A 14,739-nucleotide genomic window follows, 5' to 3' on the forward strand; every position below is an offset into this window, starting at 1 on the left:
CCCTTATAGATATATATATATATATATATATATATGCATTGTATATGTATATAACTGTCATCACAGAAAAGGATGCTGATTCTTCAAATTAAAAGCATACCTGTCACAGTGAACTTCCACTAGTTTGCATTTTACATTTTTCTAAATCACAAAGTAAACCGTGATAGTGAAATAAATACATTACATGTTGTAGATACATAGAGTAACGATGCTTAGAGCTGTGAGAAATGGCATATTTAAGCTCTCAATCTGCCTCATTATGCGTGTCTGGTATAACGCTATCTTGTATTTATCATCTAGCCTGCCAAAATGAGACTCTCTGTAGATATACTGTATCTCATATCCTGTGCACAAAAAAAGCATGGAGGTGTTCCCTCCTGACATTCAGGAGTGCAAATGTGGTTTGTGTAAAATAAATGTTTCTTTTCTTTGCTGACAGAAACTGGCACACACTTACTACACTCACAGACTCATTCACTCAAACACACACCATACGACTGCAAACACCTGGTCCAACACTGTCTTGTTCAAAAGATGAAATAACAAAGTCTAACATAAATAAAGCAGAAACACCTGATCACCTTACCACAAATTTCATATCAGACATAAGTGTCTCTAAAGCAGCTGTGATGATCTTGTTCACCAGTGGCAATTTCTGAGGGCCTTCCTAATAAATAGAAGCTTCTCACTCACATTAAAATTAAATTTATTCTTTATACTAACTAGTAAACTAAAATCAAAATAAAAAAACCCTCTAAAATAAGACATCTTAGCAGTTAAAATCAGCCTAAAATCGTACCCTCTTTAAACAAGCTGATAATGCAGTACTCGACACATGCATAGACACACAGTACCTACAGTACAACCTCACAAACACATTAACCATTCATACAGCATGAATCAAGATCAACAATTAAAAAAAGCAACCCCCCCCCCCAAAAAAAAAAAAATCTAACTACACATAAAAACACAGAAAGACACACACAGAAGGGAAAGAGAGGCAGGAGAGCAATTCATAGATCTACAAAGCAGTCAAAGCTAGGATCATAATGACAGATGTTGATTAGTCATGCCTGCTCTATACTTCACATAAGTGATTATTAATTCCTAGGCTACTGATGTCAGTAATGTCTAGATTATAGATAATATATAATTCCCAAAGACAGATTACACATAGCCTACACAAAACACAGCAGCAGCAGTTAAATTCAGTGTCGATACAGTCTGGTTTTCTCTGTGTGACATCTTGACCACCTGAATTGAAAGAGCTGAGAGGCTAGTACAATGAGTGAGACAGTTTATAAGTAAGGAATATCTAAGAAACTCTGGTTGTGAGAGGCAGTGCAGTGTGAGATATTGTCTTTCAGTTCAAGCACCTACTCAGAGAGCAGTACCAGTATGTCTGCAGGTAAAGTGTTCTTTACCTTCAGGAGGTTTGTATGTTAGTTGATAGTAATAGTATCCCTCTGTTTTTTGTGTATGTTGCTCTACCACAGCATCAAGACAAAAATATCAAAGACAGTTATGACATGGAAAGTAAAATGAATCAGGAAAATAACAGAAGGCTTTCTTTGGTCACAAAAAAGCAAAACAACACCCAAACATGAAAAGAAAATCATGAATACATTACAAGCCAGGGAAAACTCCAAATTGTGAACAAAAGGTAATCTTCCAGGACTTAAGTGGGAAGACTGTGGTAGCTTTGATGTGCCATGGTGCACACTGGGATTGCATGTGGCTAATGCATAGGATTAGGGGGGCTTTAGTATGGGCAGAACCAGGGAGTGGGGGAGAGTGTTACACATTCCTCTACTCTTCCTCGTCCTCTTCGTCCTCATCGTTGTCCTCCTTTTCTTCGTAGTAGTAGCGGTGAAAGAGCTGGTGGAGATGCTGCTGGAGACCACGTGGCTTTGACCCTTTTCTGGGGTTTTCCACTTTCTCTAGAAGGACCTGTTTGCGCTGCCCAGCTCCCTTTACCACTGTTCGTCTGAGGGTGTGACCTTTACGCATGTGGGCCCTAAAGATGGAGCAAGGAGGTAGTGGAAACAAACACAAGAAGACAGGTCAGCAACCTTAATGAACCTGTGATAATTAAATTGAAGGAACTAATGTGCTATACTTCTAAGATATGTTATGGGAGAGAAACAAAACACCCACAAATTATATCATGCTTAAATCCAGCAGTCAGTTGTGATCACAGGTCCAGCATCTTCATATCGTTCTAGCAGCACAAAACCTAAAGATTATGTTAGAAATTACATATAAACTGACCCCAACAACTAAAAATGGGTCATAATTTCAAGAAAAAAAACAACATAAAGTGTCTTTTGAGGCAGTGGTTCTCAAACTTTTCCACGTGAAGGACCCCTAAACTGATTTGATAAGATTTTATCCCAGGATCGCCAATCTGATTTGGCTTGTAGACGTTTTATTCCAGAAAATGTATGAAATCCATGACATTCAGTCACTATGTTACTTATGGATGGAATTATAGTGAAAATTAATGATTCTAAAACTACGATGCAAGCTGCAAAATTGTTTCACTAAATCGTGTGATAATGATAATTCCAACTGCATGCACGGGACAACAATGGGCAACCAGTTTTATTCTTCACAATTAAAAATAGCACTGCAGATATTTTATTTGGTTTTTATGTTATCTACCAATTGACAAAATTACAAACACATACATATCTAATCAGATTCATTGTATGTTATCTCTTTTTGAGTGATTACGAATACAAAAACGTTACAACATGCTACACTAAACAAAATTATAAACGCAACACTTTTATTTTTGCACCCATTCATCATGGGCTGAACTCAAAAGATCAAAGACTTTCTGTATGTACACAAAAGGCCCATTTCTCTCAAATATTCTTCACAAATCTGTCAAAATCTGTGTTAGTGAGCACTTCTCCTTTGCCGAGATAATCCATCCACCTCACAGGTGTGGCATATCAAGATGCTGATCAAACAGCATGGGTATTGCACAGGTGTGCCTTAGGCTGGTCACAAAGGCCACTTGAAAATGTGCAGTTCCATCACACAGCACAATGCCACAGATGTCGCAAATTTTGAGGGAACGTGCAATTGGCATTCTGAGTGCAAGAATGTTCACCAGAGCTGTTGCCCGTGAATTGAATGTTAATTTCTCTACTATAAACTGTCTCCAAAGGCGTTTCTTAGAATTTGGCAGTACATCCAACCGGCCTCACCACCTGTAACCACACCAGCCCAGGATCTACACATCCAGCATCTTCACCTCCAAGATCGTCTGAGACCAACCACCCGGACAGCTGCTCCAACAATCGGTTTGCATAACCAAAGAATTTCTGCACAAACTGTCAGGAACCGTCTCAGAAAGGAGTGGACCACAATAAACAACCTGATCAACTCTATGCGAAGGAGATGTGTTGCAGTGCGTGAGGCAAATGGTGGTCACACCAGATACTGACTGGTTTCCGGACCCCTCCGGACCCCTCCGGACCACCCAAGACAGTGAAACTGCACCTTATCAAGTGGCCTTGTATTGTGGCGAGCCTAAGGCTGTAAGTAAGTCTTACATCTTTGAGTTTAGCTCATGATGAATGGGGGCAAAAACAAAAGTGTTGCGTTTACAATTTTGTTCAGTGTACTTGATTAAAAGGTTTATGATAGCAACATTCACAAACGTTAGTCAATATTAGTAAAACTAATAAACCTACAGCAGGGCTGTTTTTGTAAGAAATCACACTCAAGTATATAATACAATACAAGTAGTCACACACACACACACACACACACACACACACACACACACACACACACACTCAAACCAATGCACTCCCGCACTCACAGACCTCCTGACCACAGTTCCATCTTCTTTGACAATCTCTCTTTCTACCACTTGAGGGAGCGCTGTTCTGTTGAAACCACTTATATAACCTAGTGCCTAGTGGCATGAAAAGAAGAAAACAGTATTCACTTCATTTGGAATTACTTAATTAGGCAGCCCACTGGACAGCACTGGCCTCACAGCAAGAAGGTCCTGGGTTCGAACCTCAATTGTCCCAGACCTATGAGGAGTGCACGTTCTCCCAGGTTTGTGTGGGTTTCCCGCGGGTGCCCCCCCCACACACACTGTCAGTGCCCTTGACCAAGGCACTGGCTTAGAATTAGAGTTCCTAATACTTAGGATGGGTTAAATGCAGAGAAGAATTTCACTAGACATTGTACTGTGTATGTAATTTGATAATTATGAAAACAAAAACTGGGAACTTGGTACCTACTCGTCAGCACATTACATAATGTTGCTACTTTCCAAGAAATGTAGTTGAGCAACAATATGTTGACAATCTTGTGCTGCTATCATCATATAAATATATATTTATATATTTTTCAATTTTCTAAAAACTAAAAGCCATATATACATACAGTGTATTAGGTAGGCCCATACAAGCACCAAATTTGGGTTAGGGAATAATGGTGACGAGGCTATTAACAAACCTGTTTGAAGTCGTCTTGGGCTGAGGGGAGGTCAGAGGCCAAAAACGGATCACCCTGGTGTGTCATTGTCCTTTCACCCTCCACCACCGCTGTCCTTTCTACGCGACTGACCTTACAACCTTTGGCTGTCTCCTGCTTTGATGCTGTGAAACCCTCACATTCAGTAAATGTGACCTGGGTCGGAAGAAAAAGTAATTATTTTGTTATTTAAAGCTGGGGTAGGCAACTTGGAGAAACTAAGAAGAGACATCTAGCTTTTGAAAGTATCCAACTGAAAAAATCCCACCCCTTCCCTTCAGGCCTCCCTCCAAAGCCACTCCTCCAAAACATATTTTCATGTGCATGGGCAGAGTGCGCATTGGTAGGCAGGTAGGCTGCACTTATTATATACCTATGACAATGACAGATACCGGATTTCTTTAGTTTTTGTGTCAGAACATTTGAGTTATTATTTCAACAAATATAAAAAAAAATATACATCTCAAATAAAATGCCTACCTTAGCTGTCATTTTTCTTTATATACCACTACCAGTATAAATGCTGGCACATCTGGTATTTTCTGTCAAAAAGAGACTTTGAAGGCTATGGTAATGAACACACACATAAGATACAGTACACACACACATACACACACACCTCTGTGTGGTCTCCCTCACTCTTCACTACAGTCCGCTTCACTGCCTTGGAGCATCTATCTCCCTTTGCCATACCGATGGACCCCTGGGGAACTCCTTCTAATGACACGTCTTCATGCTCCACACCATCCGTGGAAACACACTTGCGAATAATTTTACGGGTAACCTGAGGAAGAACATGTGTTCAAAGACCAGAAGGTGGTGGAACTTTTTGTTTAAAGAAAAAGGTAACCAAACACATACTTTGTTGCAAACTGAATGAAATGGAGCAACAGTGCAACAAAGAGGCATTGGTATTGCAATCATAAATTTGCTTGGCTAAGCTTTACTGGCTGTTGGCCATGTGATGTGTGTATGAGAGCTTATATAGAATCTTGCTTTACCTTTTTGACAACAATGTGTCCATTTTCATCTTTGTACTTTTCTTCCATCACTGACTGAGTGGGGAGGTTGGGCATTTCATCAGCCTGTAAGGTAAACAAGACAAACAATAATCAGGAATACTAACTTGGGTAAGTGTAATGTTTACGTGTTTAATTCTCTACTTCAAACATATGCAACACAAATGCATGTTAGAGAAAAAATAGGATACAAACATTTTAGGTAGTAAATCAGTGAGAGATTAGGGACTTTGGGATACAGGAAACAAACTTGCATTTTCAAGGAAAAAGGTTAGGTTGTCAAATTAAACCAACAAAGAAGTGCTCACAGCAGCTTAAAACACCTCCAGACAAGGGTCAGCCATCTATGCAAATCAAGTGACGGGTTTGTTAAAAAACCCAAATGAATCGCAAAACACAAATTTTTCATCCACTGTAATAAAACTTAAGGTTGTTAGACAGTAAACATTTTAACTTGACAGTGAAGACTACCCTGGTTAAAACTGCACTCCCACATCCTCCATGCTCATCCAACACACTGTCAATCACGCTAAATCGGATACCTGAATGATAACTCTCCTTCGCACTATTCTGGTGGTCAAAAAATCATCATCTGAACTTTCTGACATTGATCCAAGCTCTGCGGTGATCTCCTGACCAAGCAACACAAAACCATTAAGATTAAATGAGTGGCAATATATGAATGCTATGTTTTCAGCAAAGCAAGCAATAAGCAGAGTGAAATGGTGCACTTTCCATTGATTTGGAGTATTTTACAATGAGTTTTCATATCTTATATTGGAAAGTGCAACATGGCAGTCAGAAACTATGAAAATATGTTTGCAAAACATACCATGCTCTTTGTTAAAGAATGAATGTGATTATTACTGATGAAAAAACAAACATGTAACTTATGTTATTACTGTGAGTGATACAGCTGGTTACAGGCAGCAAAGTGACATGCTGAGTTAGGACTGGTTAAATTTGAAATCAAAACAAAGTAAGGGTTATAAGGAGTTTTAGATCCCATCCATGTGGCCAGAGGGTTAGCAGTCATTCCTCTCTGAAGCAAATATAGTGATTGGTTAAGCTCAGCTCTGGGAAAAGCTTGCAGGTTGGGTTGGTTTACCAAATCTCATCTTACCCTTGCCAGATATTTATCAGTATCATCATATGCCCCAGTTTCACAGACAGGAGGCGGCTGTGAAGCCCCACAAAGGGTGAATTCTTCATCGGATGCATCTGAATATTGTGATAATTCTTCATTCTCTTCCCGTACATTATGAAGAGGTTTGACAAAAGGAGCATCCTCATAATCTTCACTTCCAGAGGACAACAGGACCTTTTGATTCAGTCTTTCTAGCACTCGAGGATAACTGAGCTGATCATGGGGCTGATCTCCACTTAACCTAGTGCTTGACTCAGGTTCATCAGGCTCAGTCTCTGAGAAATCTGATGCAGCCTGTTTGCAGTCAAAGTAAGCCTCTGGGTCAGAGTATTCAAAGGTTGGGCTGTCTGCACCACTATTCACAATGTCTGCATATTCTGGAGGCATGTGGATATAAATGGTTGAGGTAGAAGATATATCTGCATACCCAGGTGGGATGCTGTACTCTTCATCAGAGGTTGAAGAAGTCACCTCTGCTTTAGGTTTAACTGAAGTGGGCTGAGAGGCAAAACACTCAGAGTCTACTGGAGTCAGAGATTGTTCTGAATGCTGTCCACTGGTCCTTGGCCTATCCTCATCTGAGGATGTCTCCAAGTTCCATGGGGAGGGGAACGCCATCAGTTCCTCAAAGCAAAAATGTCTTGCAGACCTAACTGTCTCAGGAGTCAAATCAGAAAGAGACTGAGAAAATAAATCTTCACTCTGAGTGACAGAAGTTGCCTCCCATAAATCCGGAAGTTGATTTTGGCTACTCTGTGTTGATATTTCCACGGTCACACCCCTTGAGTCATTAGATGATCGAAGTTTTTCTTGATTTTGAAGTATGTCAGTTGTAGAATCTTCCTCACGAATATTAGCCAGATGTTCCTCAGGTATGTCAGACTGACTCTTTGCAACTACTTTGGGGAAAGACACTGAAGAAAATGTCTCAGCAGCATTTTCATCATATTTGCTGGTCTGGAATATGTCCAAAGGAAACTTTGAATTCAGTGTTGATTCCATCACTTCACAACATCTTTGGTGAAATTCTGGAATTGAAAGGGACTCAGTAGGGGATCCAGGACTATCATTACAGCAACCAAGGCTTGGTGGTACACTTGTCTCAGAAGTTTGTGTTAGATCAGGAGTGACTGATACAACTTCAGGTTCATCTTGAATGGATGTCTGGCAATGTGAAGGTTCTGTGAGTGCTACATTTGTGTAATTCGTGTCTTCTGCAAGCTGTATACCAGATGACGTGCTGACTCTTAGGCTATCACTATATTCTAAAGGGCATTGATCTTCAGGTGATAGGTCTTCAAACTCATGGATTTGATCATCTTCAGGGCTTTCATCACTGGATTCTGACAGAGGTAGGTAAAGTGTCTCTGGTCTAAACTTAAGTTTCATCTCCTCTAGATCTGACAGCAGCTGGTCAAGCTGAGGGGACCCAGACCCTGATGGTGTTGGAGTGGAGATTTGGTCATCTGGACTGTCTTTAGCTGTTTGGCAGCACGGTTCTGGGGTCATTGAGCTTTGTTTAGCTAAGCCACAATGTTCACTTTGTTTGGGTAATGACAGCTTTTCATCTTTTTCCTGTGGTGAGCTTCTTTTATTGGTCAATGTGATTTCAGATTGTGTTTTACTTAAGTCAAAGGTACTTGGAATTGCTAATTCTAGTTTTTCAGTGGAAAGTGTGTTTGAATCAAGTGCCAAGGATGATGTCTCTGTTGGAAAGACCTGACTCCCTCCTAAATTATTATTTTTTTGTTTTGAAGATTCTGAAAGATCTGTCTCGGAAGTTGCTGTTGATACCTGCAAGAAATGATACAATGGAGTGGGAAAAGATTGTAAACAAATATGATTGATGGTGATTTGGTCATGAAAAGAAGAGTTAAATGAAGCATGCATTTGTCAAGGACAGACTATGGTTTTATAACTATATCAAATAATGAAATTCACTTTCATTGAGGCTGCATTGAGGTCATTGCAGTAGTATTTTATAGTTGTTATTTAAATAAATAAGAAATTAATAAATTAAACAGACCATATACAATTTAAAATGCATTACATACATGTAATGACTGATTAAGATGTTGCAAAGTTAAGATATTTCTGAAGAATTATTGATAATAGCATGTTTGGAGACACTGAGAACGTCACTGACACAATATCATTTTACAATAGTAAAAAGCAGGGCACAAATGAACTTTAATCAAAATCAGGATTTGGTGTAACATGAAGGTGGACATGCGTGATTTTACACTCATTTCAAATAAATGGTTGCCACCCTTTCATAACATAAGGGCAGGAAGCAGTGCACTTCCCATGAAAATGCCCTAACCACCAGTTTACAGTATTTGTCACAGTCAAACACTACTGCTGTATGTTCTGTTACCAGTCTGATTCACTTACTGCTTCACCAACATAATTCAACATTTTGAAAAGCATATTGAAGTATTTATTGGTGAAAAGGATAAGCAACTACACCACGTATAAATAATACACAATCAACCAGTGGTGTTGTGTCCGCTGCATGGACATTTGAGATGGCAGAATGTGGGAGAAAGGCGGCAGTAGTGGGAGGCAATGTCTAGTTGAAGACATGCAATTATGTCATCACATTTAATTTTGCAACTGAAATTAAGTCTAAATTGAGCTATGGCTTCCACTGGGGCATTGTCATGGAGACATTAGTTTTAATGTTTGTTATGAAAACAGTGGGAGCTTGTTCCTTACAAGCACGAAAGCAAACAGAACAGACAGTACATGCCCCTAGCTGTGGCAAGTATATTGGTTGGTTTAGATTTTTGTGGCTGATAAACAAAAACACTATTTATTGGAACAACAGTAGATTGTAATCTTAGAAATAAAGAAAACGTATGGCACCTAGTTAAGATTTAATGAAGGCACTTGAATCTCACTAGGCTTGAAGCAGTAAAGTCAGGCAGTCTGGTATCAACAAGTCCATTGGTTAGCTCTTTATTTATGTAGCTTATGAGAACATCCCATTCAAGGACAAGAAGCTCATGTCACTAAGATATGGTCACTCTGTAATTTCCATTAGTTGTGCTTCACTAAAAGATCATTTCTTCAGCTCTAATGCAAACATGCCACAACAAGACAGTGAAGCCTCTGGGTGTTATTAGTGAAAGCTTCAGGCACGATTTCAACATTCATACTTTATGTTATTTATTTATTTAATTTCCAAGTTTATTACTTTTGAAAGCAACACTGCATTCACTGCTGAGCAAAAGCTTGTGCTGTCTTACCGACACCAAGGGACTTTTGCTCCAGTCCTCGCTCATGGATTTTCTTTTCATGTTCTTGGCAAATGAATCTGGGGCGTGTGTCATCTTTAATTGAGATTCAGGGTTTGTCCATTTATGTTCATACACATGTGGTCTTTGTTTCAATGATTCTCTCTTTGCTTGAGTTTGTTCATGGAAAGCCTCCTCCAGCCAGACAGCATGATGACATTCAAATTTTTGTTCCACAGATGGCATGTGACTCAACTTGGTGCAAAACTGGCTAATACTGTGTGGTCTGCCCTGATCTAGTCTAGGTTCTTTGTTGTCCAGGGAGGAGGCCTGGCAAAAAAAGACTGGTCATTTGTGTTTGAGGAAGGAGCTGTGCGTTCTGTCTCAGCTGTTCCAGTTGGTGGTATCACCATTTCAGGATGTGAATCTGGAACTGTAAAATCAAGTACTGTAGAGTGGGATAGTGAGGAATCCTGCAATGGTTTGGAGTCTGGTATGAAGCTTTCAAAATGACAAGATTTGGATGAGCTATGTGGTTCTCCCATGCTGACTAAATCTTCACATTTGTTTTGGTCACAAGCCTTCTCAGACCATTTATAACCTCCATCTTCAAAGAAATGAACCTCATCACAGACATGTGATGACACAAGTCTGTTGTCTGTGGTAACAGGCTCATCTGGGACACTTTTCCCACATGGCAACTGGTTTAGACCTTCATCTAAATCTCCTATTGATTCAGAAATTTGAGGGGCAGATGGTGTTAACTCAGACAGCCAGTAGTCAAGGAATGATTGTGTGTACTCATTATCCAATGGCATATTGCTCAAGGACTCATGAAATTCACTGTCAAACACGATGGACTCTGGAGAATCTGGTCTGATCTCATCACAAAAACTGTCAAGACATGAATCAGTAAAATTTTTCTCCAGCATAATGTAGTCTGCTGAAACAGATCTGTTTTCTGACAAATGCATGTAATAATAAGGTTGACAGTCGAATTGGGAAATTTGTGAGTCAGGAGAGAGAGCAGTGAACTCATCAAATGAGGCAAATGATTCTGGAGAAGGTGGCCTCTGGTCAGTGAATGAGCAGGTTGAATATAAATTATTTCCATCATCTGGATGTAATATTTCAGATGATGGTAGTCTATACTCTGAAAGTAAATGACTCTTATTAAATTCACTTTCCACAGCCTGTGGTCCTGTAAATCTTGATTCAGACCATGATAAGCCAGAATTGCTTTGACACGGTGGTGAAACAGAACCAAGGATCACAGCACTACTACCACTGGCTATTAAGTCATACTGTTTTTGTGGTGGCCTGACCATGCAAGGGTCATCAAGGGTACAGTCAAAAAATTGTAATTTACATTTTCCCTTATACATTTCATCATACAAATGTGACATAAGGTTTTTAAGGACAGTCTTGTATATTTTCCTGGGTTCCTTAGTAGATATTGTAGAGTCTGATGACATGGATTCATAGGTAACAAGTTTGAGCTCGGTCAGTTGTTTCTGTGACTCGTGCACTGAAGTAGAGCCATTGGCAGATAATGATTTCATATCAGAGAAAAAGTGGTCTGACAATATAAGAGGACTTGATGGACAACATGGTCGAGATGCACTTACAGTTAAGCTTGTCTGTTTAACGTCGTACTGTGAAGTAAGTGAATCTGGAGAATCTGGTCTGTTGTCAAACTCAGAAGACACCGATTCTGGGGACAACGCCCTGCTATCCAATATCTTATCAACACCAAAGTCTGATAAAAATGACTGTGGCGATTCTGGTCTGGGCTCATTAAACAGGGTTTCCAGACACAAATCAGTACCTTCCCAGTCAGAAGATATTGATTCTGGTGTAAACGACCTGTGCCTTGAACATTCCACATCGTAACCAACATGGGGAGATCTGAACTGAGGAACAGGGGAGTCAGGAGAGAGGGGCCTAAGTTCGCATTGAGACGTCACTGACTCGGGAGATTGTGGTCTCAACTCCGCCACCCGATTGTCCATGGAGGAGTAAGTGCACTCCTTGTTTAAGGGAACTGAGGGAGGGCAAAGAGTTGTTAACACAAATGATTTGATGTCCAAAAAAGCATCTGCATGTTGGTGATGTGTAATGCCACGCACAACATCTGCATATGTAAGCGGTCTTGCAGCAGAAAGCGTTGGCGACACAGTCACAGTTTTGTGTGTGTGTTCAGCATTGAAGTGTGAAGGAAGTGAATCTGGAGAATCTGGTCTGTTGTTCTCAAAAAATTCCTCAGGACAAAATCCAGGATAATCATCTGACAGTAATGAAAGAGGTGATACTGATCTACTTTCAGAGTAACGTAAGTAGTAGTTACAATGCTGACTCTTCATTTGGCCAAATGTCATGTGAGGGGACAAAGAGCGCTGCTCAAATGAAGCAACAGATTCTGGGGAGGACGCTCGAAAATCCTCTAACCAGTCGGGCAGGAGAGAAAAGTCAAAATCAGAAGACACCGATTCTGGGGACAACGCCCTGCTATCCAATATCTTATCAACACCAAAGTCTGATAAAACTGACTGTGGGGATTCTGGTCTGGGCTCATTAAACAGGGTTTCCAGACACAAATCAGTACCTTCCCAGTCAGAAGATATTGATTCTGGTGTAAACGACCTGTGCCTTGAACATTCCACATCGTAACCAACATGGGGAGATCTGAACTGAGGAACAGGGGAGTCAGGAGAGAGGGGCCTAAGTTCGCATCGAGACGTCACTGACTCGGGAGATTGTGGTCTCAACTCCGCCACCCAATTGTCCATGGAGGAGTAAGTGCACTCCTTGTTTAAGGGAACTGAGGGAGGGCAAAGAGTTGTTAACTCAAATGATTTGATGTCCAAAAAAGCATCTGCATGTTCGTGATGTGTAATGCCATGCACAACATCTGCATATGTAAGCGGTCTTGCAGTAGAAAGCGTTGGCGACACAGTCACAGTTTTGTGTGTGTGTTCAGCATTGAAGTGTGAAGGAAGTGAATCTGGAGAATCTGGTCTGTTGTTCTCAAACAATTCCTCAGGACAAAATCCAGGATAATCATCTGACAGTAATGAAAGAGGTGATACTGATCTACTTTCAGAGTAACGTAAGTAGTAGTTACAATGCTGACTCTTCATTTGGCCAAATGTCATGTGAGGAGACAAAGAGCGCTGCTCAAATGAAGCAACAGATTCTGGGGAGGACGCTCGAAAATCCTCTAACCAGTCGGGCAGGAGAGAAAAGTCAAAATCAGAAGACACCGATTCTGGGGACAACGCCCTGCTATCCAATATCTTATCAACACCAAAGTCTGATAAAACTGACTGTGGGGATTCTGGTCTGGGCTCATTAAACAGGGTTTCCAGACACAAATCAGTACCTTCCCAGTCAGAAGATATTGATTCTGGTGTAAACGACCTGTGCCTTGAACATTCCACATCGTAACCAACATGGGGAGATCTGAACTGAGGAACAGGGGAGTCAGGAGAGAGGGGCCTAAGTTCGCATTGAGACGTCACTGACTCGGGAGATTGTGGTCTCAACTCCGCCACCCGATTGTCCATGGAGGAGTAAGTGCACTCCTTGTTTAAGGGAACTGAGGGAGGGCAAAGAGTTGTTAACTCAAATGATTTGATGTCCAAAAAAGCATCTGCATGTTCGTGATGTGTAATGCCACGCACAACATCTGCATATGTAAGCGGTCTTGCAGCAGAAAGCGTTGGCGACACAATCACAGTTTTGTGTGTGTGTTCAGCATAGAAGTGTGAAGGAAGTGAATCTGGAGAATCTGGTCTGTTGTTCTCAAACAATTCCTCAGGACAAAATCCAGGATAATCATCTGACAGTAATGAAAGAGGTGATACTGATCTACTTTCAGAGTAACGTAAGTAGTAGTTACAATGCTGACTCTTCATTTGGCCAAATGTCATGTGAGGAGACAAAGAGCGAAGCTCTACTGACACAATAGATTCTGGGGAGGATGGTCTGAAGCCTGTCAAAAATGCTGACTCTGTAGAATCCTGTCTTGGTTCATTTATTATGTTTTCAGGGCCCATAATATTATATAGTTGTCCAAAGCATTCATCTGGCACATTGGACTGTGGCCACAATAAGTTCCTTCCATCTTTCAATAGTGTATAATTGTAGTCTGTTGTTGCAGTTTTAAGTAAGGACTCATCTGTATTTGATGTTGGAAACTCTAAAATGTATTTTGGTCTGTCCAACAAGTTAAAGATCATTGGTTTGGGTGATCGTAGTTGGTCCAACATAGTTTCATTAGATTGTTTGCGATATTCAATATTCAAGTTTCTTTTGTATGATTCTTTCACAAAATACAAATTCATGGACTCTTTATTGTGGTTTGAAGTGTTTTTCCTAATGTTTGTTAAATTACCGTCTGACTTATCTGGTAATGGCATGTCTGTAGAAGCTTGCGGTATCAAATTCAAAAACCAGTAATCAAGGAAAGATTGACTACTTTCCTTCTCTGGTTTTGGAGCATCAGGTGACAGCGGTCTGTCCCGAAATGACTTTGTTGTTGTATTTGAACAGCCTGAATCTGCAGTATGGATACTTTTGACATATTCATGTGTAAGATATTTTGCAGTTGAAACAGTCGCAAAAAGAGGTTCCCGTTTTTCAGCTTTTACATTCCATGTCAGTAATTCTGGTGTATCTGTGCTTTTTTCATCCCATCTTTCATGAAGAGGTGATGAAGGAGCCGTCATAGAAAGTTGCAAATAATCACGTTTTATATGCTTGTACTGTGAAACTGACAAATCTGGTAGGAGATAACCATTTGATGTGAGTGATTCCTCGGGAAGAG

The 14,739-nt window shown here is 40.4% G+C and overlaps 1 protein-coding gene across 2 annotated transcripts in view; it reads right to left on the reverse strand.

Annotated features, from left to right (window-relative positions):
• Positions 1-689: 689 nt before the first annotated feature.
• Positions 690-14,739, reverse strand: part of LOC123969743 (ankyrin-2-like) — a 70,643-nt gene continuing 56,593 nt past the window's right edge. Inside the window, exons 42-47 of one of the 2 annotated variants that reach the window (XM_046047374.1) lie at positions 6,068-6,157; positions 5,508-5,591; positions 5,126-5,290; positions 4,489-4,662; positions 3,843-3,934; positions 690-2,017 (exon numbers count right to left, since the gene is read on the reverse strand). In XM_046047374.1, coding sequence (XP_045903330.1) covers positions 1,810-2,017; positions 3,843-3,934; positions 4,489-4,662; positions 5,126-5,290; positions 5,508-5,591; positions 6,068-6,157 — 813 coding nt within the window. In that variant the 3' untranslated portion in view covers positions 690-1,809. The remainder of the gene's footprint in view (positions 2,018-3,842; positions 3,935-4,488; positions 4,663-5,125; positions 5,291-5,507; positions 5,592-6,067; positions 6,158-14,739) is intronic. The other variant, XM_046047375.1, reaches the window with a different exon arrangement.

This window comes from Micropterus dolomieu, linkage group LG04 (assembly GCF_021292245.1).
Source record: "Micropterus dolomieu isolate WLL.071019.BEF.003 ecotype Adirondacks linkage group LG04, ASM2129224v1, whole genome shotgun sequence".
Classification (NCBI taxonomy): domain Eukaryota; kingdom Metazoa; phylum Chordata; class Actinopteri; order Centrarchiformes; family Centrarchidae; genus Micropterus; species Micropterus dolomieu.